Source organism: Lissotriton helveticus, chromosome 1_1 (assembly GCF_964261635.1).
Source record: "Lissotriton helveticus chromosome 1_1, aLisHel1.1, whole genome shotgun sequence".
In the NCBI taxonomy this organism is placed as follows: domain Eukaryota; kingdom Metazoa; phylum Chordata; class Amphibia; order Caudata; family Salamandridae; genus Lissotriton; species Lissotriton helveticus.
Genome location: NC_136057.1, coordinates 1,875,351,480 through 1,875,379,058, shown reverse-complemented (window position 1 = coordinate 1,875,379,058; position 27,579 = coordinate 1,875,351,480). Strand labels below are relative to the sequence as shown.

At 43.8% G+C, this 27,579-nt stretch overlaps 1 protein-coding gene across 1 annotated transcript in view; it reads left to right on the top strand.

The window, feature by feature from the left end:
- ASTN1 (astrotactin 1) overlaps window positions 1-27,579 on the top strand; it is a 751,257-nt gene that overhangs the window by 469,428 nt on the left and 254,250 nt on the right. The window contains exons 9-10 of the mRNA XM_078659225.1: window positions 16,214-16,288; window positions 17,777-17,914. Coding sequence (XP_078515351.1) covers window positions 16,214-16,288; window positions 17,777-17,914 — 213 coding nt within the window. The remainder of the gene's footprint in view (window positions 1-16,213; window positions 16,289-17,776; window positions 17,915-27,579) is intronic.

The window sequence follows — 27,579 nt, the reverse complement described above, 5'->3', positions numbered from 1 at the left end:
CAGTGGTCCCCTTAACCAGCTCTTTAACACAACTCTCTGCCCTTCTCTACTTGCCCCAGGCCTTTTATGTCTTCAAAGTGGCGAACTAGAGACCGTTCTTTAGTAAATTTCAAGTCAGGGTTGTCCAACGTGGGCTCACGGCTGGGATTCAAGCCAGATTTTCAGGAGAACAGCAAGGTGCATAAGTTCCATTTAGATTCATATTATGTACAGTTATCTTTGGTGGATAGACTGAAAATCTGGCATTTACCCCGTACTGGAGGATCCACGTTGCACACCCCTGGTTTAAGAAGTGTTGGCCTGTAAAAGAGTTGTTTCCTATGTGCACGCAGGCAGTATTAAACAACTTTATCCTCATGCCTGCCACATTTCCCAGGTCAATGCGTGATGTGCTATTCCAGTCCAGGTTTTTATCTTTGAATTCTGGGACTTGGAGTCCTGTTTTATAATGGAATAAACAGGACTACAAGTCCCAGAATTAAAAAGAAGCCTGGTCTGCAGCAGCACCCCATGCATATCCCTGGAAAACGTGGCAGGGCTGTATTGTCAGTGAACATAGTTGCTTGTTCCATGTGATTGTATGATTCTTTATTTTTGTATGTCTCCGCCCCACCTGGTCATTGTGAATGACTAGGACGGTGTACACCCCTTGTCATTGAATGACTTCTAGTGTTGTATGCCTCTCTGTTATTTTATGGCACCCTGTCATTGTTGACAGTTATATCATTTCAAGCCCCCAAATGTGTTATATAGCGCAATGCTCATTATTCTATGCTGAAAAGGGAACTAGTTAAAATAAATATGAAAGTTGAATAATTTATTAGCACAAGAGAAATGGAAGGACACATAGACTTGTCAAGGTTCATGAAGGAAGTAGGGTTATATTGATACGGTTTTAGAAGATAAGCAATATTATTCTGCATTTCTACTAGCAGAAAATATTGCCAAAGATGTTTAAAGATGTTTTATATAGGAAGACACATTTTTGCTGCATTGGTTTACCAAAAACACATTAATAATAGAACATTAAAAACGATGCAGTTAATTCTATAAGATCAGCAAGTTATTAAGCCTTTGAAGTTTTGTAAAACATTTTATAATATAAAATGAAATGTTGTCTAATTTGTTTGGGTGTTTAAAATGTGCAAGAAATGACAATATGCACCCAGTAGGTTTTATAAAGCTGCATTAGATCTAGTCAAATGTTTTGGCTGCAGTCACTCAGAAGAAAGGAACATTTAAGTAGCACTAAGTGGATGAACAGAGTATAGTAAACATTATAAGTCAGGAATAGCTTAATAGTGATACATCTGAGGCCAGTAAGACGAGAAAACGAGGCAAAAAAGGCATGGAGACTCTCAAGAGAATGTTTTAAGGATGGTTGGGCCATTCCAGGAAGCTGATTGAAAAATGACTATAGCTCTTTGGGGAAAAGCAAAAGTTGTAACAGTTTTAAGCAGTTGCGGTCGGTGCAGGTAAGAGGGGATGCGGTGAGCTCAAGATAAATGGTTTTCTTTTATTTACATTTTATTTTCCCTCATCGTCTATCGACAACAGCTCCCACCACGCCCCACTGCTCTTACCTGCACAGGCCACAACTGGTTTTAAGAAATCTTCACAAAACGTGCAGAGTAAATTTCGCTCTCCCCTTCGCCCCCAGATGAATTAAACATATGGAAGACTTTGTTTATCGTGGTGACTCAACAAGTGTAGTCATCTTCCAAAAGGACCATGCAGTTAAGTTGGATTTCATTGCTCTGTCTAATTGTATAACTATATTACCCTGGAAGTCAATGGGAACATGCCTTAAGGACAGAGGGCCATATGTATCAAGCTAATTAGCATTCGCAAAGGCCGAAATTCTGCGAATTTTGGCCTTTGCGAATGCTAATTTGACAAATGGTATGTATCAAACATGTTTGATGCAAAATAAGGAATAGCAAAATTTGCAATTCCTTATTTTGCGATTGCACTTAAGGAATCGCAAATTTTGCGATTCCTTAAATGCAATGTATCAAACAAAAAATATTCAAAAAATGCCATTAAGGATTCGCAAATTACCACCAACTTCTAGTTGGTGGTAATTTGCGAATTCTTTTCAAAAAGTTTTTTTCCAAAAAACAAAAGGTGCCATATGACGCCCATACATGCCCTTAGGGCATGTATGTGCGCCATATGCCCCCAAATGTCTTTTTCAGGGGTGCAGCAGGGTGTTCTTGAGACACCCCTGCACCCTTGAAGAAATTCCTAATTTGCGATTAGCTTATTGCTAATCGCAAATTGCACCTTCATTCCTGTGGGCCTCCTGGCCCATAGACATGAATGGGTAATTTGCGATTAGCAATTTGCTAATCGCAAATTAGAAATGGTAAAGAATCGCTATTTAATAGCGATTTTGTACATACATACCGTTTTGCGAATTCCAAATAGCGATTCCTTAAAATTCGCTATTTGGAATTCGCAAAACGGTAGTATGATACATATGGCCCAGATTAGCAGAGGGAACATTACTCAATTAACAAGGCTGCATGTAAAACTGGAACAAACAAGAATTGTCAATTCTTGTTTTACTTTCTCTTGAGTTTTGCAAAATGTTATTGTTGGGGGAACTGCTGGGCAATGGGCACTCACTAACCGGAAAAAAATCATTAGCCCAAGGCAAAAATAGTATTTCCAAGTTTTTCAAATGTTGCGAAGTTTAAATTATTAAAATCTTAGAAATGTAGGTTTGCCTTAAAAAAAAGAATCAGTAAAGCGCGGTTTGGGTGGAAGGAAGAAAAAGGTGCATGAAAATACTTCCGCCAAAGCTTTCTTTCCAAAAATAATGAAAGACAGCAGAAGGTTAAAAAAAATGTCAACCTTGATGAAGAGCATAGCTCAAAACCTTCACAAACCCTTCAAGTCAAAAGGTACATTTTTCTGGTAAGGAAATGACAGCCTTACTACATAGTGGCTTATTAGGATGGGTTAGGAAATTACTCCAACCGTCGGAGCCCTTCCTAACGCATCGTAATCAGCCGGTTGGATTCTTTTCCGACGGACCGAGTAGGATGGTGTTGGTCGGAAAGGAATCCAATAGGTCATTCCGAATGGCTTCCGACAGGCTCGGAGAGCCCGTCCGCCAGTCGAAGTATATTCAGTAATCCCAAGGGCGGCTGTTTCAGCCCGAGGGATTACAATGTTGGATTCCGACAGCCTTTCTGTGCCGGCCTTTCCGACAAAGAAAGGCTGTCGGAAGTCAACTTTGGGGGACCCCAGCAGGGCCCCCATGGGTGCATAGCCTCCAGTTAGAGGCTGACGGGGCACCTTTGGTGCCCCCCTGTTGAGGTGTCTGCCACTGGGTGCAGGGATGAACTGCGCCTCTTCACTTTACATGAGAGCATGCATTCCAGTCTGAATTCATGCTCCCATTGTAAAGAAGAGGAGTACCACCGAACAATGTTTGGTCGCATTCAAATTGCTGGGTTTGGACCACCGATAGTAGGTCGGTCAGTCCCAGTACCGAATCGATGTCGGACGGACCTGAGTCCGTCCAACATTAAATTCGGGCACGTATTTGTAAAGAGGTGAAATGAATTATGCAGCGCTCCCACATTAAAGCTGTTGAGTTTGGCTTTTAAAAATGGGAACAATTTGGCTTCAGATCCGAAGTTTTCCCATTTCCTATGACTATACACGGATGGAAAAAAAAAATTCCACTTCATGCTCCAGAATGCCTTGGGGTAGTGGTTGTTATCCTCGGGTCTACGGATCCCTGGTGATCCACAACGTATACTCAGGGGGTCCGGTACACTTCAGAAAGCTTAACATTAGAAGATCATTAAAGTACAGAAAATTGTAACATTTTAAATATTAATATGCTCTGTAAATGCAAAATACTATTTCTATTGGTGGCTACATATTACATTGATGTCCTTAGCTTTACTCGAGGGAGCAGTGTAAGTACAGCACATGGAAACTAGTATGAAAGATTGGTGGCCTCAATTGAAGTACTTAAAAAAAAAAATGTAGGAGCGAAAAAAAAGACAACCTGAAATGACAAAGTCTAGCATATCACTTAATGTTTGAGAACTAAAGCTACATTTTGAAAAGCTCCAAACTTCCCATTAAAATGTGCAATTATGTATATATTTTATGTTTGGGAATTAAATATTTCAAAATGTGTGTATTAGCTTTATGTATACTTCCTTTTGTCTTTGTTTGTATTGCTTTGAGGTTCAAATCGTAGAAATTGCTTAGGCTGGGCTCCCCGGCTTCCTGTTGTGATTCAGTGTGGGGTCTGCAGAAGTCACAAGGTTAAGAACCACCGTCTTGATGTGACATCCTGGAGCAAGGTTTAGGCATACAGGGTGCAGCGGGACCCTGGTGATAAATGCGAGAGGGAAAGCTGTCCACCTGAAAGCCTCATTGGGCAAGCCTTCAGGATGTAGCCCAAATCTGTCTAGCCACCTAGCGCCTAGTGGCACAGGATGGACACCACCTAAGCAGTGCCAGTAAAATCCCCTGCACCATCACCACCATAGTGCCCTGAGTGGTCCATAATAATTTTCTGACACACATCCTATACTTACTGACCAGAAGTCGCCAGATTCTCACATTGCATCCATCTTACACATAGGTGTAAAAAATGCTAGCTTGAACAAGTCTTAAGATCCTACACCTGACAGGATTGGCTGGTCATAAGGATTGTCGTCAAAGCCACACTTTGTTGACAAAAGCTCACAGGTGGACAGATCCCATCTCACTGCAGGGATTTATTAATTATATTTACCTTGTCTTACCTAGTGATCACTTTCTGTAAGAGAACTATAACTTATTTCATCTTTAAATGTCACAGCTGTAAATTCATTATCAGATCATTTAGCGCAGGGGGTTCATTAAAGGACCAGATCACTGCGGTAGTGTCAGGATGGCCACAAACCATGCAAAAGAGTTACATATAGATTAATTGAAAGTAACATTATCTCATAAGGTTATTCTGAAACTTTAGCTGGGATACAGCCTTCCTTGACCTATGTTGGACACCCTTGATTTAGAGCCCTCATTTCCAAACACAGATGAAAAATATATTTAGAACTTTAGCTTTTTCCCCTTGAGCTATAGTCATTCTTCAATCAGCTTCCTGGAATGGACCAACCATTCTTGAAAGATTCTCTTGAGAGTCACTCTACCTTTCTTACCTCGTTTTCTTGTCTTACTGACTTCAGATTTCTCACTATTGGGATTTACCTGGCGTGTAATGTTTACTATACTCTGTATATCCACCTAGAGAAAATGTAATGCCCCTTTCTTCTGAGCGACTGCAGCCACAACATTCGAGTAGATCTAAAGCAGGTTTATAAACCCTACTGAGTGCAAATTGTCATCTCTTGCACATTTGAAAGACCCAAGCAAATTAGACAACATTGCATTTTATATTTTAAAATGTTTTACAAAACTCCAAAGAATTAATAACTTGCTCATCTTAAAGAATTAACTGCATCGTTTTTAATGTGTTTTGGTAAGACATTGCAACAAGAATGTGCCCTCCTAAATAAACCAGCTTTAAACTTCTTTGGCCATTTTTTCTGCTGGTAGATATGTAGAATAATATTACTTATCTTTTAAAGCTGTATCAGTGTAACCCTACTTCCTTCGTGAACCTTGACACGTCTACGTGTCCTTCCATTTCTCTTGTGCTAATGAATTATTCAACTTTCAAATTTATTTTAACCAGTTCCCTTTTGTGCATTGAATAATGTGCAATGCACAATATAACACATTTGAGGGCGTGCAAAAATATATCCGTTGACAATGACAGAGGCTGGTACGATGACATGGTGCCATAAAATAACAGGGAGGCATACATACTAGGAGTAATTCAATGACAAGGGATGTACACCTTCCTAGCCATCTACCAAAACTGGGGTGGGGGAGGGGGAGACATACAGAAATAGAGTCATACAATCACAGTGAACAGGCAACTATATTCACTGACAATACATCCCTGCCACGTTTTCCAGGGCAATGCAAGGTGTGCTGCTCCAGTCAAGGCTTTTTTTTAAATTCTGGGACTGGTGGTCCTGTTTATTCCACTATAAAACACGTCCCAAGATGAAAACCTGGACTGGAATAGCTCATCGCGCATGGACCTTGGAAACAAACGTGACAGCAATGAGAATAATATTGCATGCAGGAAACAATCCTTTTACAGACCAACAGTTCTTAAGCCAGGGGTGTGCAAAGTAGGTCCACAAGAACCGGGTAAATGCCAGATTTTTACTCTACCCACAAAAGATAACTGTACATAATAATCTGAGTCTTAATGGAACTCATGCACCTTACTGTTATCCTAAAAACCTGGCTTGAATCCCGGCCGTGGACCTACGTTGGACACCCATGACTTAAAGTGTACTAAAGATCAGTCTCTAGATCAATACTTCGAAGACCTAAGTCTCTGGGTCTGAGGTCCGTACGGAAGGACAGAGAGTGTTGTTAAAGAGTTGGTTAAGCGGAGCTCTGTCCATTTAGCTCATGAGTTTGCTTCACTTTTGCCTTGGAACTAGTTATGCTCCACAATTCTTTTTTCTTGCTTCTTGTGAAAGATAATTTGCCCCATACGACAGGAAGGACATCATAGCACTAACAGTGAAAAGACTCACGTTTAGAAATTCAGAGCCAACAAAACTGGAGCCTTGGACTGGCTTGGATAAGAGCAGTTACACCAAAAAACATCACATCAGTTAAATCTCTTCGATTCATAGTCACCACTCCAGCTTTATCTACATGTAAAAGAGCTAGCCATGCAGCTTGAACCAAATATCTCCCAATGCCCATGCTACTTGCATGCGATGTGTGCTCCCTGCTACAGATTTCTTGAATATAGCATGGGGCGGCCTAAAGTTACTTTCCTTCTGGGATGGGGTGGGTCACAGTGGCATAGCAAGGAGGGGGTGGATGCGGTCCGAGTTTTAGGGCAGCGGCACTTTTACCCTCATCGTCATCTGTCTCCTGGCTGACTTCCCCCCACTCTTCGCTCTTACCTGCGGCCATCATGGGGCAGCAAACGCAGGGACCGCCCCGGGCAGCAAAAGGTCTAGCTACGCCACTAGTGTGTCGGGAGCTCTCATCAGTTCTTGGGCACCCTCTGGAATTGGCTCCACGTAATGTGCTGTTGGGGCTTGTAGAGGAGCTGGGGGGGGCACATGGGATGAGCTTGTTTTCCTTGGGGTGGCCATCTCGGTGGCCAAGAGAGATGTGGCATGCACATGGAAGCAGCCGACAACCCCATCAATCTTATATTGGCGCAGGGGGTAGACTAATGTACACAACAGGATAAGTCTGTTTTTGGCACCGCCATATACATGATCGGGTGTGTAGAAAGTGGTACTCTTTGTATGGATTATCGATGTAATGTAATTAATTTTACCTGCTGAAATGTTGCCATGTCTTGAGGCAGGATGGCCGACCTTTCCATTTTGCAAGTCGCAAATTGCGTCATTTTGCAACTTGCAATTTGCGACTTGCAAAATGGAATTTACAACAGTGTCTCAGACACTGTTTGCGATCTCAATGGGGTCACAAACGACCTGCCTCATTAATATTCATGAGGCAGGTCGCAATTTGCAACCACATTGGGAATGGCCTGCACTCACAGAAATGGTGGCCTGCTTGGGTCAGCAGACCACCATATGTGACTGCTTTTTTAAATAAAGCAGTTTTTTTTAGGTCGAGCCTGGGCAGCACATAGGCTGCTCTGCAAGGCATGCTGCATTAGAGTATAAACTACTAGCCCTGCCCCTCCGCCATTATTTTTTATTGGCTTGTGTCATTGTCCTTCGTAAACGCTGGATTCTGATTTCTTAATTGGCTTGTTAGTCCCTTCTTTGAACTGCCTTGTCTTCATTTGTAACCTCCCATGGCAACACCTCCTTTTACATGTGTTGTATCTCGGTAGGCTTTAATTACAACCTCTGAGCACTATTTCATTTAATGGTTTCTCATGCCTGCTGTTGCATGCAGTACATACTCTCTCCTAAGGCTTTATTTTTTTTCAACATAGCACAGCGCGGCACGGCACACTTGTAGTGGCGTTGTGCCTTTGCTGTACGTGCTGTGCAAAACACGGGTGCATGTTTTTTTTTACTATTTATTTAATTTGCTTTTTTAAAATTGCCCCATGCCACCGCAATTACACGTTAATGTCGGACACACCCCTTTCTTTAAATGAGTCAAGTCTAAGGAAAGGGTGTGGCCACCATTAAAGTGAAAGGACAGCATGGAGCGGTTTACAAAAAAAAGCATTTGTTTGTCAACTTGACAAACAAATGCTTTTTTTATAAAAGTGCCCCATACCCTGCTTTCGCTCTAATGGTGGCCACTCCCCTTTCTTTAGACACGGCTCATCTAAAGAAAGGGGCTTCAGCTAATGTTAAAGTTAAAGCGCCCACAAGCGTTTATTCAAACTAGCATTTGTAATGCAATAGGTGTCGCATTTACGAAACTGTCATAAATGCGAGATATATTGTATTGCAAATGCTTGTTTTAAATGCAGCCTATTTCCCTTAGGAAAACGGGATGCATTTAAAAAAGAAACATTTTCTGTTTCTGTTTCATTTTTTAAGAGTAGGCAAAAAAAAAATTGCTGCCAGTCACAAAGGGGAAGGTTTTTGTGAGTGGCTTACCACCTTTTTAGGTCTCGCTAGACGAAAGCAAAAGCGAAGCTTTTGCTGTCTATGCGAGACAACTAATGTCATCACTTTTAGGGGAATGTGGACAGCAGACTGTCACGAGCTTCTCCTGCCGGAGATTTGACCTCGTGAGCGCGCACGCCCAGCCCGGCGCCGTGCACGTCCCCTGCCACAGACACACACATGCACACGCAGGCAGGAAGGCCCACACACACACACACACACACACACAGACACGCGCGCGCACCGCGCACCGCGCCCCCCCCCCGCCGCCGCATACATAGAAGCGCCCCCGGCCGCCGCATACATGAGGCCTCTCTATTCGGGACTCACCGGGTCGGCTGGCGCTCGGCGGCGGGCCGGTCTCTCCTTCTCCAGCGGGGGCTCCCTCTCGTGCACGGCCCCCCCCCGCCATGGCTGGCACAGCATTTCCGGTCTCCCTCACGACTCGGGAGACCGGAGGACAACAGGCAAAGCTTCCGCAAGGCAGTCAGAGCGGACCCACCTCTTCCCGGCCCCGCCCACAACCAGGCGGCGGGCCGGACATCTGCTTCCGGTGTTTTCCTCCGGGCTGCGGCGGTGATTGGTTTTTTTAATTCGTGCCCGCCGGTTTTTTATTTCTTTGGACTTCAACCGGGCACATGCAAAGACTGGTGCACGTACAGCTGTCAGGATTCCTTATCCTCGGACTTGCCCTTCGGTAAAGCAGATGTTGCCCGCCTCGGAGCATATTCGTGGTCACGACACGTCTATACCTGAGGAAAAGAATACACTCCGCACTCCTGAAGGACCGCACGGTCTGGGGACAAGAGAATTACTATTTCCCTTTTTTCGTGAGAGCCACTCGACCACCTCATGATTATTATGCCTTTGCGTGGCGGAGACACCTCTCTTTAACCTGCGGTGTAATCTGTACCTGCAAACAGGTGTTACCTTTGGGAACCGAGGGCGCATACCTATTAAACCGAAGAGTGCGGCCGCTGGAGACTGCGAGGCTACTGGCCAGCTTTCTCCCCACAGTGACTCCGAACTAACATGAGTCACAAGAACCGGCACCCACCTGGAGGCAGCAATTTAACTGTCTGCACCTCCAGAGACGGCGGCTCAACCCTCCAATTTCCCAGTGCTCAGCTCCTCGTTTGAACCGTTTCCCGTTCAGCACGCTATCATTAGGAATAATAAAGAAATGAGAGTCACCCGGCCCCGAGAGCGAGGGGAAGCGCGCTGCCACTGTTCTACACTCTGATTTGTTTGTTAAAGAATGATTTATGAGCAGGTAGTAGACATTGGATTGAACTCTATAGAAACGTTAGGGGCATTCCATTGTTCCACGCCTGCCACGTTTCCTGGTATAATTTGTCTTGAAATATTGAAGATTTAACTTTACAAACTGAACAGTTGTTATTGGCATTCTACCACAGCAGCCGGATGATAGATACCTATATAGCAGCAAAGAGAAAAAAAACCTGTGATGATAGTTACATCCGTGGCCTATAGACTGACTTTCTTTTCTGGTTCTTCAGGAATGAAAAACATTAAATTTGACATCCTGAAAGTTATGAAGAGGGTGGGGTTTCACTGCAACGATATTCTGCAAAAATACGAGACACCTGAGCTGCTGAAACAGCATTCCTGTTTTGTCTTTTGCGTTCTGTGGTGCAATCTAGATTTTAAAAGACACTGCCTAAAGAGTTAGGATTTAGAATATGGCAGTCAGGGAACTCTAGCACAAATGCAACAGATTACCCTGACTTGCAAAACCTTAGTCTGCCCTGTCTGATTTAGCGACTGGCATACCTTCGTCTAGTCTTCCAATGGAGCCCCTTCTGGCTCAGTCAACTGAGTACTTTTTTCTGAAGTCCCAGTGGAGTAGGGAGTGTAAATGATATCACAACACTGCCCTATTTAGTTTGGACAGTGTAATGTATTTTTTTCCTGTCCGTAACCACCACGAAAAACTTTGAAGTGAGGGACAGAAAAAAAGCTATAATGTCCATCCTCACCCTGGGGAAAAATACCAGGGTGTGGTGGGCATTACTTTTTCAAAAACAGACTCCAATTTTGAGACTATGTTTTTAAAAAACAAATAAAAGGTAACATTTTGGTGGTGGGTCATCAAAACAGAGAGCGGCTCTCCACCAAACCTTCAGGATATTGAAAGGAACCCCCCAAGAACATTTGGGGAAAAGTGGGGCATTCTACAATACATTTTTCATTTTATATTCAATTGCATTAGTTTTTAAAGCATAGTAAATGATGCCCTTACAGTGCACCGTGATACAGCAATCTTTATTGGGGCACTTCAATGATACCCTCACTATCACCCTCCAAAAGTGCCTCTCATCTCTCCATAGCCCCTCTGTCACATGTATTACATTTGTTTTACAGTGCCTCTCATACCAGTGCCGGGCATCAGGGCATTTTACATCACACACATATACAGAGTCAATGAACCATACGGGTGTAAATCGGTGTATAGAAAATGTTACATAAGATAAAGGGGACTACAAGGTGTAGGATTCACATGTCATCCATACTGCTAGACATTTTTAATGAGTGCTTGGTCTGGGGAACCACAAACCCAGGATACAGAACGTAACACAGTGGTTAGAGTTGACTTTACTAATGAGAATATATTTCTACCCAAACATAGGATGTAGCCTAACGGCTAGGGTGCTCGACCTCAAATCTGGGGAAACAGGTTCGTGTCTCAGCAACGCCATTCAACATTCTGTGATTCTGGGCAAATCACTTAACCTCCCCGTGCCTAACAAAACAAGCATTTGCAATGCAATAGGTCTTGCATTTACGCAAGTGTGAGCTATTGACATTGCAAATGACAATGCCTTTTATTTTCGGTTTCATTTTATTTAAAACATAAATAAAAAGCATTGTCATTTACAATGCCAATCGCTTAAACTCTCGTAAATGCGAGACCTATTGCATTGCAAATGCTTGTTCAAATAGGTCGGAAACTGTGAGTGTTTTGCAACCGCAATTGGGGTCGCATAGGAACCGTGCATAGAGGTGCGACTCGCTATTAGGAAGGGACGCCCTTGGTATGCCCCCTACTAATAGCAAGTCGCAAACCCTATTTTACGTGTCGGTAATAAGTTAGCGACTCACAAAATAGGGTTTCTACATAGCACATAATTTCTTGATTCCGACCGCGAAAAATGGTCATCATCTGGCCCCTGATGTGTTATTCTATGCACTGCCCTTACTGTATGTGATAATGAATGTCCTTGCTGCCCAACCGCAAGAAAAGCTGGTTATTAAAAAAAAAGAGATAGCTAAAAATGCCAGATTCCATCTAAAACTCCTACACAGTCTCAAGCTTTTCTTCACAAAACAAGGCACAACTGAACTGACCGGACTACCTAATATTTGTCTGTGTTAAGTAATATTGGTCAGTATACTGGACGAGTGGCAGCGTGGGCGGGCAGGGGGTAGGGAGTGCAGGAGCATAGGGGTCACCGGCTGTGTTGCGCTCTTCTGCTCCTCTTCACCAGGAGACAAGGGCTTCCAGAATGCCCTGCGGCCAATCCTGAAGCTGCTCCCACACAAGAGAGCAGCTTCAGGATTGCCCTGAGTGCCCTCGATTTGCATTCCAGGACAGATTGGGAGTCTGTGCCTGTGCTCTCCAACCAAGCTGCATTGCTGGGTTGGAGAGAGCTTTCACTGTGCATGACGGTTTGACCGGCCTGAGATGGCCAGCCAAACAGTCATGCGCAGAGAAGGGAGTGCACTACCACTCACCTCAGTGCATGTCACACCCCTGCCCCGCCCCAAGACTCGGCTGGAAAGAAAAAATTAAACAAGTGTTTATTATCGTTTTATTTTTCCTTTCCTGATATGTTTGGGTGGGCGACGGTTCCGCTGGTGTTAAGTGCCTGGGGGTTACAGCCGGAGCCAATGGAATTATGTGGCAGTGAAGGACCAAATAATGCAGCAGTGTTGACAAAATTATACAGCAAGAAAAAAACTAATCTGAAATAAAACAGCACAACATGTAGTAGAATTATTTTGTCATTTTAAGAACTCTTAATTCTGCCTGGGCCTATTTGCGCCTCATTAGTACCAATTGACATCTGAATATACCAATCTGCAAAAGAAGGCTGACCAGGTATTCTTTGCAAATGGTCTGCCGCTGCGCAGATCCACATGCAGCACTTTTTGTGCGGAATCTTTTGATCTAAATGAGCCAGAAACACATTTTTGGGATGGTGAAATTTACAAATTATGCAGCAGGTGGTGGAAAGTGTTCCAAATACTGAGAATGCATATTCATAATTAACAAGAAGTATAGCTGTTGCATGAATGGTGCAACAACACACATTCTTGAGGGTTAGGGATTTGGGGGTCGCAAGCAGAAAAGCATTAACTTGATGTATGAATGGGGTACTCACCGGGGCAGGGGAGGGCTTTGTCGGGCTTCATCAACGGCCTTTTCACTTTCAGTCCCTTGGGCACACTAGAGAAGACTGGAGGACAGTGATTGGCCACGTGTATGTGGGTGTTTGTAAGGGGGAATGTACTGCTTCCACATTCTCCTGCTTGCCTCTTCCCTCCTTCCATATCCAGGGACACTGGAGTTATGAGATTCTATGGCTGCGGCACTTTCCGCATATTTATGGATTTACCTTGGTCACATAATCCATCATCTGCTGCATAACCAGCAGAGTTTAACAAAAATATAGTTTAAAGAAAAGCAAAGGTTTTACGAAATCTTCACAAAACGTGCAGAGGAAATTCCGCTCTTCCCCTCAGCCCTAGGTGAATTGATCACATGGAAGACTTTGTTTATGGGGATGGCTCAATGAGTTGTAATAATTTTCCAAAAGGACCATGCAGCTAAGTTGGAATTTCATTACTCTGTCTAATTGTATAACTAGTTTGCCCTGGGAGCCAAAGGGAACACGCCTAAGCACAAGATAGCAGAGGGAACCTTTCTCAGTTAAGAAGGCTGCAGGTTAAACTGAAACAAACAAGGGTTGGCAATTCTTGCTTTACTTGCTCTTGGATTTTGCAACTTTATTGTTGGTGAAGCTTTTGGGCCCTCATTAACCTTTAAAAATCATTTACTAAAGCAAATATAGTCTTTTGGTCTAAAAGAAAAAGCATCCACTGTAGTCCCCAACACTGAAGGGAACTGCTTTGTGTGTAAATCTGTTCCGTGTGACAGGACAGCATGCCGTAACTCACAGTGGAGTCAGCCAATGGCTGAAGTGGGTTTGCCCATTGCTCCAAGATGCATCCTGGAGTGAGTGATAGAAAAATGTGAATGAAATAATAACAGAATAATAACTTCGAGATATGCTGTATCTGGAATATGGGCTCTAAGCACCGCCCATCTTTTTAATTGGCTCCTTTAACTGTTCTTTGTAAATGGCTGTTTTTGTGTTGGTTAATTTGCCTAGTAGGCCCTCATTTTCTGCTGTTGTAACACCGCATGAGGACTATCCCTGTTACATGGGCTCTTGGTCTTCATGTTTTATTACATTTTGTGAAGCACTCTTTTTTGCTTGAATCTGCTGGCGCTCAGGTGATGGCTGCGTTTCCTTTTTTAGAGTGTGCCACACCTGTTGATTCATTTTCATCTCTCCTGTTGGGTCACCTTCCCTCCTCCCATCACCAACTCCTGCCCGTTGCAGGCCTTTGCTCTGAGTGGTTGCACTGACAGGGCAGAAAGGAAAGGCAGCCCGCCCCTTATTGGCTGCTTATTATTAATTTTGTTGTGCTCGTAGCCTGGAGTTTAGCAGAACTACCTTGTTACTTCAGATTGTCAAGCAATGGCTCGCACCCGCCCTGGAGAGCATCAGGCTTTAAATGCGTTCCAAAACCTCCTCATTATTTGTGGTTTACGTCAGACTCGGGCCTTGATGGGCAATACAGATATTCACTACAAAATACCAATTTTAACATTTTGAATAAATAAGCTCAATTTCCAGCAACAAAAGCTTGTCGTTTTTGTGGGTAAAATAGTACTTTGTCCCAAAAAACAGATTCTTATTTTTAACAAACATACTTTTGATCCTCAAGCTACAGCTTTTCATTTTCATGAAGCAGTCACTGCTGTTAAATATGGACAGAGTCTGCCTTTCATGTCCATTTATCATTATCAAGAATTAACTATGTCCATTATAAAGTGGGAATTTTTACCATATTTATACTATAGTAGCCATAGTCTTGCCAAGAATGTTCACAATACGGCGTGGCTGGGTCATAAGGAGGAGATTGACCTTATGTGGCTATATTTCATGGATAGGGCATTACCAAGAAGGCCCTCGAATATGCTGCTCATGAGTTGCAATAAAGAAAAGATAGCCTGCATGTCACTAAGAATTATGCAATATATGTTATGAATGGACCACTGTTATGCAGGGACAGTCACCGTGTGACATAGAAGGCCAATAAAGATGATACGGATCGGCCATTATTCTGTAGCTAGCATGTTGCAAGAATTGTTACACTCTTTCATGGGTGGGCCACTATTGTGAGAGGGTATTGAGTATCTTTGCAAGAATCTGACACATAGGTCTAAGAGTTGAAATGGTTCAAATAATGCCTGATGCACGCCAGTGATATGCCACTATTTTCAGAAGCTAGTTAACGTGTTCTTAAAAAATGCCTACAAATAAATTACAGGCAGTTCAGCATTAATTGTGGGATCACCAGCATGTTGTCAGGAAAGACCACAAAAATGCTATGGATGGGACACTGTCAGACAGGTATGTCCAGAATGCTGTCAAGAATTTCCACAAATATATTATTTATGTTATGCTTACAGTATGTCTCCTATGGGCCACCATTATGTCTAGGATAGACAACATGTCAACCCGAATGCACACACATACGAAACTGACGGACCGCCATTATGTGAGGGTTAGCCCGCATATTGCCAAGAATGTACACAAATATATCACTGATAGGCCATTATAACCCAGGGATTTGCCAACATGCCAACAGTAATGCCCAAAATAGGCAACTGATATATAACCTGTATGTCAGGGGTTGCCAGCATGTCACCAAGAATGCCTTCAAATATGTCACTAATGGTCCATTATTACACCGAGTTAGCCTTATGTCTCCAAATATGTCCACTGTATGTTACTTGTATGCCACTCTTATGGTAAGCACAGCCATCATGTCTCTGAGAAAGCTGACACATGTGCCCCTGGTGGGCCTTTTTTATGCAGGGATAGCCAGCATTTACCTTCCCTTGTATACGTAAACAGCACTACACTGCAAACTAGAATATTTGTAGACCTCTTGAGTAGCGATCTCATGGCCACTGTAGCCAAATCACTTTTGCAAGACACTCTTTGGTATTTTACTGATAATTAGGGGATCTGTTTTGTTTTCATCTGACCAGTTACAAATGCTTTTATTGGAAAAAAATGCACATCATTAGACATGATCAACAAGTCCAATAGAAGACATTTATTAATGTTGAACTTTCCACCAGGGATGGGCAGTTTTTGAAGTTGTCTTGGAATTTATGCGACACATGTCATCTAACGCTGCGTCTTCTCTCCTTGCAGTCCATGGCCTTACACGGTCTTCCAGCGGGGATTCGACCTGGTGCTTGGAGAGCAACCTTCAGACAAGATTTTCAGGTAGGAGCCCATGGGTCAGTCCTCTAGCTCAACCTGCCCGCAAGCCTGGTGGGGGTAAAGCAGAGTCATACCGAGTGAGCCCCATTGCAGAGCTGCTGTTAATGTACTCAGGCATATGGTGTGATGCTATCGACAGGTTAACATTGTTCAATAGAATGTGCCCTGAAATCTTTAAAGTAGACATTGATAGACCTGCCATATTCCCACACACCCATCTCGGAAAGCATGGCCAGTTGGATGTAGTCCTTCACACCATTGCAACTCTAGCCACTAGCGTGGCATTCAGATAAAAGCCTCACCGAAGCTTGATCCACTCTGGTTCATTATAACTCATGTCATGAATGATCTGCAGATAGTTACTATTAAGAAAAATAAGAACTAATCTGACAAATATGACAAATAACTAATCCTACTAATAAGAGAAAAAGAAATGATCTTACTAATAAGAAAAATAAGAAATAATCGTACTAATAAGAAAAATAACTAATCTTACTAATAAAAAAACGAATCTTACTGATAACAAAAATAAGAACTAATTTTACCAATAGCAAAAATAAGAACTAATCTTACCAATAGCAAAAATAAGAACTAACCTTATTAATAAGAAAAGTAAGAACTAATCTTACTGATAAGAAAAATTAGAACTAATTTTACTAATCTGAATAATAAGAACGAATCTTGCTAATTAGAACTAATCTTACCAATAAGAAAAATAAGAACTAATCCTACTAATGAGAAAAATAAGAACTAGTCTTACTAATAAGAAAAATAAGAACTCATCTTACTAATATGAAAAGGTGTGGCTTAGTGCTTGAGAAGCAGTTGTGTAGAACAGCATCGTAAATTAAAATCCTGGCTTTCCCACTTACCATCAGATGCCATGTGTGGTATTTAATTCGGTGTATGGTATGCATTAGTTTACTAACCTGCCAATTTTAATAGCTCACAGGACTCTATTCATCACTATTAAGTGTAGAAACTATGCAGACAGTACAGACTGTGCTTCCACATTTGCATAATAAAAAGGACATGTATCCACTCTATTCTGGTAAATTGAATAAACATGTGCGCTGTAGGACTGGTGACCTGCCTTGTATGTGCCCGCTGGCTTGGTGTAGATTTTTTCTTGTTAACTATTAAATCCTCTACTGTGGCTGCTACTGCTCCATCATCCATAACATTTCTTTATCCTAGTGTATTGATATGTGCCTCCTTTACTGAAAGAGCTTCAAAATCCAGACATTCTTTCCCTTGTTAGAGCCTGTGTAAGTTGTTGTCTTCATGCTCTGTTAGTTTACACTTTTAAGATGCATGTTCCTTTGCTTGACATCTGCCTTTTCTGTAGATTTGTGAACGTTTCTGTTCTTACGGTAATCCTGGGCCCTATTATTTCTGTTACTTGTGTGTGCTCTTGTTTCCACACATGACTGTTGTAAGGAATATCTGTCCTCACTAATAATCACTCCTGATGTTATATGCCTTTGCCAGGTTCACTTACACCCTTGGGGAAGGCATGTGGCTGCCTCTCAGTAAGAGCTTTGTGATCCCACCAGCCGAGCTGGCTATCAACCCCTCCGCCAAGTGCAAGACAGACATGACAGTGATGGAGGATGCTGTGGAGGTCAGGTGAGTGAGGATATACCGGCCAAGTGCTGGGCGGCATCAGACAAAATGGAGGCCAGTTAGAGGCCACACATTGAAGACCCTCACGCAAGTGAGAATGATGGGTTGACTCTCGAACGGTACAGTCAGTGTAGGAATAGTTGAGCTCAAAGATGAATGATTATTTCGCCCTGATACCCACCTGGGTCATATTCGTGCTATACAAAACTTTAAATAAATAAATATCTCTTTATTCAGTTTTCTTTTAGTAGAACGTGGAGTAGAACATAAAATAGAATGGAATACAGCATGAAAGACATCAGTGCACAGACAGGACGTTGTCATCAGACATGAAATATATTCAATTTTTCGTTTCTTGCAATGTGAGTCCGAACCCTTAGGGGTATGATATTCAATGAGGTGTTAAGACAATTCGATCTCATGCTGAGGCAGAAAGGACCCAATGGGCAAATATGATGTGTGAGATCCCTGGTCTGGGTATGTATACCATGTTATACACCAGTATGCCTATCGGTAATACAAGCACTAACTGTGCTCGTCGGTGCAGGGCAAAACCTCCTTTTCTAGACGTCCGGTGTCTGGTTTGCTTTTACCTTTGCTAGTAACCCATCACACCTTGCGTATCAGGATCTCTGACATCCGTAGGTCTCTCAGGCAGTCCAGAAGATCTGGAGCCATCAACATGTTCCAGGACATCACTATACACTACTTTGTTAGTACCAGGGCCAGGTCAACAAATCTACAAACTTTTTTTTTTTGCACATTGTCAGTCCCAGTAACTCCTTGGGGACCAGTCTCCCCGCTAGTTCAGATAGGCAACACAAATGATTATTTAGATAGCAGCTTACATATGCAAGTAGTGAAGGAGCATGGATGAAAACTATGTCTGTTATGGACAGCATAGTAAGGAGCTGCAGGGACATAGGTTAGCTGTTTAATTCATGTTGTGTACATGAGATATTACTTTGTGAGAGGTTTAGGTGTACTTGCGAGGCAAGCTGTTTCCACAGTTGTGGATGATAGTGGTACTTAGTATTTAGAGCATGTCTCATAGTAAAAGATTGATGTGATGCAAGACACACAATGGGGTGACAATTGTGTGGAAGACATCATAAAATATGATAGGAAAGGAGGACACAGTGAGGAAGAACGTCAGTGAAGTATCCAATAAGTTAAGACTTCAGGGTGAGACACAGTAAGAACATTTCACTGGAAGAAAGAATACACAAAGATTTCCATGGTCGATATGGTATTTAACCGCATGCGTGCTAGCAGTTTTCCCGCTGCGCGCTGCATTTTTAAAAACACCGCGTTACATGACGAGCTCAGCTCGTCATCAGCGTACGAGCGTCGTCGCTCATGACGAGCTGAGCTCGTCATGAGCGCGGAAGGGGTTAAAGGCTTATTTGTGAGACACGCTAAAGGGAATACCTCAATAGAGGACACAGTATTTAAAACGTTCAATTGAAGACAAAGGGCCTGATTACGATGGAGGATGGGCGGGCATCTGACTGCCATCGCTGCAGGCAGGTGACTAGCCAACAATGTGTTGGCGGTCCCGCCCATCATATTACGATACGACCACCGTGCAGGCGGTCATAAAATGCCTTTTTCTATTACAGCTTCTGATGTGGCCCAGAAAAAGTCACTTTACAGACCTCCATGTACCGTGTGCCAGGCACCATGTGGGGCCTGGAAGATGGTGCATGGATGGCCACATAGCAGTGGGCCATGGAGGAAGGGGTCCCTGCTTGGAGCCCCCAAAGTCTGTTTCTTTCTGCATTTTCATGGTGGTGGGACTGCCATGAAAAGCCATTCGGAAAGGGACATCGTGATCCTGGCGGTGGTGCCTGAGCAGGTACTGCCTCCATTCAGTATCTTGAGTCCGACAGCCGCCCTGACGCGATCAGTAGTTCCTGTTGGAGGCGGTGGTCCATCCCCCGATATTCAAAGGTCCGGCTGCCTGCATCGTAATGCGGCAGTCAGCCCGAAGGGCTGTCTGTCAGTGGGACCACCACCGACAGCCTGTCAGTGGCAGTGCCACCGGCATCGTAATGAGGCCCATAGGGAGAGGAGATTCAATAAAAGACGCACTAATTAAAGACTTCAGTGGAAGACAGAGAAAGCGTACCTATCAACTGAAGAAACACTAATTTAACGTTATATGAAGATTTAAATGAAAGACACCGCAATTGTAGACTTCAATGAAAGTCAAAGAAAGTGAACACTACAATGGGCGATGACTTCTGCAGACAAACCATCCTTTTAAACATTCAATGTAAGACTTAGTAATAGAAGGAAACATGACAGCCACAACAAAGGGAGTCTTCAATGAAAAATCATTAAATGATTCTACTAAGTTTGCTTTTGAGGAACTGGTTTTCATAGTACAGTTCAATGGGAGGGAAATGTAAGAGTGCATAATAAGTGGTGATTCAATGAAGATGATAGTGGCAAATAGCACAGGGAAACAGAGGATGTTAGTGTTTCTCTTGTGAACTACTACACAGTACATCTTTGAACAATCATGGCTGTTTGTTCTAAGCCCCCCTCGGGTGTTGCAAAAAAAAATAGCATCATGAAGGGGCAGCTGACCTAATTCTTTGTCTATATGGAGCTTTGTGGAAAGCAGTCAGCGTTGTTCCTGCAAGTCTCTGAACAGCCCCATTGTGCCTCAAAACCAACACAATGCCATGGATGCCTACCCATGGTTCTTATCTGCCCAATCAAGGATATCATTGTGGGTCTAGCAGTTCCTCTGCTAAGCACTTGCCTTGAAGTGTCTGGATTGCATATCCCCATCTCTGTATGTACCATGTCTAGTGTCCCACATCCCCCATCCCGGCCTTTGAACATATTTCCTGAATCAATTTGACCAACATTGCCTCTACCCGTTTGTTCTATCTTATATTCACCCCTTCTCTCATGTGCCCATATCTTCGGCTGCTGATTTCTCCGTTCCTTATTGTTCCCGCATCTCCACTTGAACATTCTGCATTTCCCACATCTTCCATTCCTGTTGGCGCCCATATCCTTTCATTCACCTTCCCAATCACTGTCTTCTCAACATCTCCCCTCCCTACTTGTGTCCATATCTCCTACCTCTAATCCGACCCCACCATGTGCACATAACTCCTCTCTCCTCCTCGTTCTGGTAGTTGTAAGTTTCCAGCATCTGCTGAGCCAGGTTTCCGGCAGGGGGGCTTTGTCCTTGGAGTTTCCTCCTGCAGAGATGAACTACAATATCTGTAGCAGAGAGGGCAAGACCAAGGCCTCTTAATATTCTATGTGCACAGCGGGTACTGCCAATCACGTCCAAACATCACTTCCACGGTGAAGGCTTGTTTGCTCTTGCCACCAAAGTACATAAGAGGTTGAGCCTTTCCTGGAAGAAGTGGACGCCAATATGAAGGGTACTACATATGACGTGCTCATTACCGGTCCATCCTTCGTATCTAAGCGGAAAATGTTATAGGGTATGAACAAAGTGAGCTACTGGCCAGCAGCGGCAGCTCCTCTGCTATGGTGGAGCAGCGTTGTCCCACTGCTGAAATGCCACAGAATGAAGAAAAATAAAATGATAATTAAACTATTTTATTGCCATTTTATTTTTGACTTCTAGTTATGTAGCCTAGGGTGGAGCTGGGCCATGTGGCAGTGTTAGCAGCAGGGTGTGGAGGAGTAGTAGGCACTGAAAGTGCGCATGTTGGTTTGGCTGGCCATCTCAGGACGGCCGAACCAACAAGCGCACTTGGATATCTCCAGGCTGTTCCTTAGAGAAATCAGCCGTGCTCAGAGGCACAAGCTTCCAGTCCCTGGTGGAGCATGAAACTGGACGGCTCCATCCAATTCCAGCGCTTCTCTCATGCAGTAACAGCATGAGAGAAGTGCAGGGATTTAGTGGGGAGTCATGGAGATTGCAGTGCCAGGAGCAGAAGAGCTGTGAGTCGCGGGAGCAAAAGATTGTGGCGGCCAGCAGTGAAAGGTAAGTCTATATTTTTGTTTCCTTGCGCTGCCCCCTCACATCAGATTGGCAGCGGCCACCACTGCTGCCCAGGCCCGCTATCACTTCATTACCTTAACCAGATCTATGAGGTTGCTGCAAACAGGGATCCAGATAATGTGCCAGATCAGTCAGGATGGCAGAAGCGTACCCATGTTACAAACTACTGATATAACCTAATCAACCATTGCATCGTCATATATATGCTTCAAACACCTACCTTCTTTTTGGCATCAAAACACTCATCAAACTTTTCTGGAGTTCAGCTCCTTTAAAGCTTTTTAAAACGTTCTTCCTTTCTTTATTTTATTCCATTTTGAAATCTTCCAATACTATTGAATTGGAAAATCTCTGTTTTAAAGCTTAAAGCCCCATCCCAACAAAATTTGTTTCGGATGAAACACTCTCTCTTCATCAGGGTTTCATTGGAGTTTGTAAATGAAAGAGTGCCAGGGTTTCACCAGTATAAAATCACAGACATTAAAATATCTAGGATTTCAGTTGAATTATTATTGAGCAGTTGGTGTTTAATTAGCACTTTGCTAGTGGCAAATAATTTCTCTTAAAAGTTTTAGTCCACTTTACAGGCCAACACTATATACTTTGGGGCATGTTTATCACTGAGTTGCATAACCCTTGCGCCAGGCAACAGGGCGCAAGGGCAAAGCAACTACTAACTCAAATGTATCAAGCCACACAAGGTCTCATTGCGTGGTCTAATAAATCCAGAATAACGCAACCAGCGCAAACCGCGAATTTGCTTTACTCTGCCCCAGGGAGGTGTTCCATGGGTGAAATGTGGGTGTTCCCAAACTACAAATGGGTATCCCCTGCCTGAAAGTAAGACTTTCCTTATGACAGTACCCTGTGTGTAATAGAAGAAAGGAAAAGCTTCCTTTTCTTTTGTTAGACCCTAAACCACTCTATTGGTGGCATGATTTCCATCGGGTCTCATCCTGGTCTCTAAAAGCCAGGATGGGCTTGACCATATTTTAGGGTGCACATTTTTGTTTCCGGGTACCTGAAAAGAGCAAACTACCTAAAACCAGTCTTGGTTTATCTTTATTAACAGCTGTTTGAGTATAATTAAAAAATCTCAAAATGGGGGGTAAGGATATTATGGTCCTCTGTCCCAATAGTTTGTTGACATGTTTCAGCTCTTATACTAAGGCCAGTTGGATCCAGGGCTTTCATCATGACATCACATACACACTGCTCCTGAGTCACAATCCACTCACTTGAAAGGCATGCAGCACTATCATGCATGCAAGATGAGTTATAATAGGTCTTGATTCTCTACTCTGGAATCCTACGAAGACACATGGGTGGAGGCGGTAGCATGCCCCTGTAGTCACACATTCGTCATGGGAAGCATGCTGCTTTGTTACCCCATCGAAAAGCCTTCTCTCCAACTGGTACGCCGATGGTAGACAGATCATCCCAAGTGAGGAGTTGGTCAGTGTTTGCAAGTTTTAAGCAAGAGTAACAACTTAGTTGAGCACTGATCCAAGCCTGAGTGGGACCTTTTACACCCTTAAATAAAGATTGTGATTGGTCTAATGTTAGAGGAAAAAAACATGAGATCAGGCTTGTCAACGGTGTATCAACCATAGGGCTGTAATCGAAGAAATCAAGAGGCTCTGCAGGGTCTTGGTGAAACTAGAAGAATTTTGCAGTGACCCGGGAATGCCTTTGTCGCTCAATGCATTGCATTCAGAATTTGTTGCTGTGTATTTTTGCTGGATTGCCATTGAACATGTCAGCTCATCTGACTGACGGAAAGAACTAAGGGGCCGATTACGATGGCGGGCGGTCCGCCACCGCCGGGCCGGCGGTGAGGACCACCAGCATGGCGGTGGCGATCCGCCCGCCATCAGCCTGAATATTTCCACCGCCAAATTAGGGTGGCGGTGGGAATGGGAACAGTACCGCGGCGGACGGAAAGACCGTCTGCCGTGGTCCCGCAAGGCGGTCCTTTTTCGCCTGCCTTGCAGGACATGGGACAATGGGGCAATGGCAGTCGTGCCGTGCAGGCACCGCCGTGGGCATTACAATGCCTGTCTTTTTCAGCAGAGATCCCGCCGCAAAAAGACAGGTGGAGAATGCGTTTGGTGGCCGTGGCTGGCCCCCGGGGGGTGGGGTGCTGCACGTGGGGGTTACCTATGATACCCTTTGCATTTGCATGTAAAAGGTGGCAGGCATCACACGGTGCCTGTCATGTTGTACATACAAGTGCAAAACATGTATTTTTACATTGTGGCGGGTGCTGCCGCCCGCCGCAATGTTAAAATACAGGATGCGCCCGCCAGTGTGGCGGGCGCATTCTAATCTGTATAGCGGGACCGCTGCACATATGGCGGGCGGTCTCTTTTGCAGCTGCGATGGCGGGCGGACCCATCGTAATCGGCCCCAAAGAGCCTGACTCATAGTTTGACAGACAGGGTATTTTGCTACAAACATTGCAGAGAACACTGTATGCCAAAGAGACGTCCGCTAGCCTTATTTTGAGTAGGGGGGACCATCATGTTTCAATTAGTGGTGTGCACGCTGGGTGCTCTGGCGGAAAACCCTACACTGACGGCCCAACCGGGTTAGGCCAGTCCGTGTACGCGCATCACAGTGTCTGCCCTATTTATAGTTGGAGGTCAGTCAGTCAAATTTACTTTATTCGGTTACTGTACAAACCATAAAAGCATACTAAAAGACAATTTATATCACTAAATATAACACCATGATATACAATAAATAATTAATACTCAGATATATACATATAAAAAACAATTTGTGTTGATTACATCTTAAGATAGCAATGAGATACATACATAGATTTATGATGTTAGGTTATTCTCCTTAGGATTCTTACAGCTGAGGCCAGAAAATTGACGATGTTAAAGATTTCCCATACATTTGTCAACATTTGAAGATAGAGTAAGGCTGGCCTAACTTGCATAAAGCCTTTATTAACTAGAATTGGGGAAATGAAACACCTCCTGATGTCATTAAGGTGCTCACAGAAAAACATAAAATGCCCAGAGAAATTGTCACAGGTACAAGCCCCAAGATCATAAACCCTCTTCCATCCTAACTGGTCACCAAGAAGGAAATGAAATTGATTTAGTCTAAATCTAATCAATAAAAATCGGTGATTTGGGTTTGTGACAATACCCAGTTTTGGTTCCATGGACAATGTAGTTTTCCGCAGCTGATGAGCCCTTACAGTTACCTTTTCCAATTCTCTCTCTTCTCTGGCCATGGTAGCTATACGCAGGTATGTTTCCTTCGACCATTTTATATCTCCCCTTAGTAATTTTTCCGGCGAGTTATATAGTTCTGGTCTTCCCAGCTTATCTGACAGCTTCTTGACATATTTAAGCCAGGGGATATAATGCCCACGATGAACTGCCATAGTTGGAGGTATTTATTTTAGTTCATAACCACTACCGTAGCAAGGATGCCATGGACCCTGGCACAATCATGGAAAGTGGCCCTTGTGACTGCTATGAGGTAGTAAACTACACCCATTTTCTGGGTTCAATGGGCCCGGGAGGGTTCTGACCCTGGTGCCACTGTACCTGCAGCACCAGTTGTAGTTCTGCCCCTGTCCAGGACCATCAGGAAATTATCCCAAATGGAAAATATTTTTTAAATGGCCAGTGGTGTAACTAGACCTACTGCCACCCGGGACGGCCCCAAAGTTTGACGCCCAGTGCAGGTAAGAGCGGGGGAGGGGGAGACAACGGACCTGTTATGGAGGAGGATGGTGGTGGCCGACAGACGACTTGTTTGTCGGGAGGTGGTGGTAGTCGGCAGATACAACTTGTCCACCTCCGCTGTCCCCCCGCCGCCCCTTGCTACCCTACTGCGAATAACCACACACTTAGGGTGAAAACTCCCAAGGTGTCAGGATTCTTATATGTATGTTTTAAAAACAAAATCTGCTTTGGGAGGTAATACTTCAGCCAGCCTTTTGGTGACTCAAAAATGTCAAATTGCCGAACATTCCACTATTTTCGATGTTTTTCCACTTTATCATGAAGCTTATTTCATGTTACAGACTGTGCCTCAAAATGGAATAAACGGTGATGGATCAAGCCCTGATCGTTGGACTGGGTAAGAGTGGTCTGCTTAATTCAGACACTCTGTTCATCACCACCCCCTTTTCTGAATCATTTTGTCCACCATAAGCGTGGAAGGGTATACTCAGACATGAGTCCCTTGCTCACTGCTCCATCAGGATTCAAGCAAGCCGGGCCGACGAGGCTGAAATGCCAGAAACCGGTCCCCGGTAGCTTGTCTCCTTTCTGGTGAAGAATTGGCTTGGTAGTTTGGTCTGCCCTGTTCCCATGATGCACTGGGCCAGGGACAGACTAATTTGCATATAGCCAGGTTCTGAGCTGGGATGGGGCAGTGAGCTAAATAACGGTGATGGATCAAGCCCTGATCGTTGGACTGGGTAAGAGTGGTCTGCTTAATTCAGACACTCTGTTCATCACCACCCCCTTTTCTGAATCATTTTGTCCACCATAAGCGTGGAAGGGTATACTCAGACATGAGTCCCTTGCTCACTGCTCCATCAGGATTCAAGCAAGCCGGGCCGATGAGGCTGAAATGCCAGAAACCGGTCCCCGGTAGCTTGTCTCCTTTCTGGTGAAGAATTGGCTTGGTAGTTTGGTCTGCCCTGTTCCCATGATGCACTGGGCCAGGGACAGACTAATTTGCATATAGCCAGGTTCTGAGCTGGGATGGGGCAGTGAGCTAAATAACGGTGATGGATCAAGCCCTGATCGTTGGACTGGGTAAGAGTGGTCTGCTTAATTCAGACACTCTGTTCATCACCACCCCCTTTTCTGAATCAAAATGGAATAGGCCGACCAAAAGGCAGCCTGTTCACTCGATATGAAAAAAAAATAAAAGCAATCAAGGTTTCAAATGTTCTCTTTGTTTTAAATTGATGGGCATTCCTTTTTTCCATTTCCAAAGTAGTCTGTTTCCTATGTTAATTAGATTCCATCCTCTGTCACCCTCCCCATTCACATTCAGACAAGTGTTCGAGGTTTTTAAATTAATTGAATATAGCAGTGTCCCCCCCTCCTCCAGCTCCCCTCACTGAGGGAGAAATGACATTCATGGCAGCACCCTTCAGCCAGGCCTCAAGGGCCTAGCTGTCTGATATGGATTGATATTACCTGTAACAAACGCCTCCTCTATCGGCAGTTATAAAGCTGACACCTTAGTGACAGGCCCTGTATCCCGGATTTAATGAGCAGCTGCTGGAAGGAAGCATCTCGTGGGCCTAAAAATAAACTCCGGCACCCATTTCGTATCAGAGCGCGTGTATTTTTCTTCCGCTCGTCCCACCCTCCATTATTTCTTAATGCTACTTTCCTTTAATGGTGTACATTAATCTCGTGAAATATGTGCTTATAATGACACTAGTGTGTGCACTGCAAAAATACTTAACTTAGCAGTGTAGTAAAAAAAATAAAAAAATATCCACTCGGCCTCCAAGATTTAGGGCCTCGACGCAGCTCTGGTGCTAGCGGTAAAACGAACGCAAGCTGTATTTGCACCGCATCTTTTGCACGAATTTAGAGGTGGGTGCAAATCAAGCCCGCTCGTATTTTGTACTCAGTTTTGCCACCAGCTCTCACCTCTTTTAATTGAC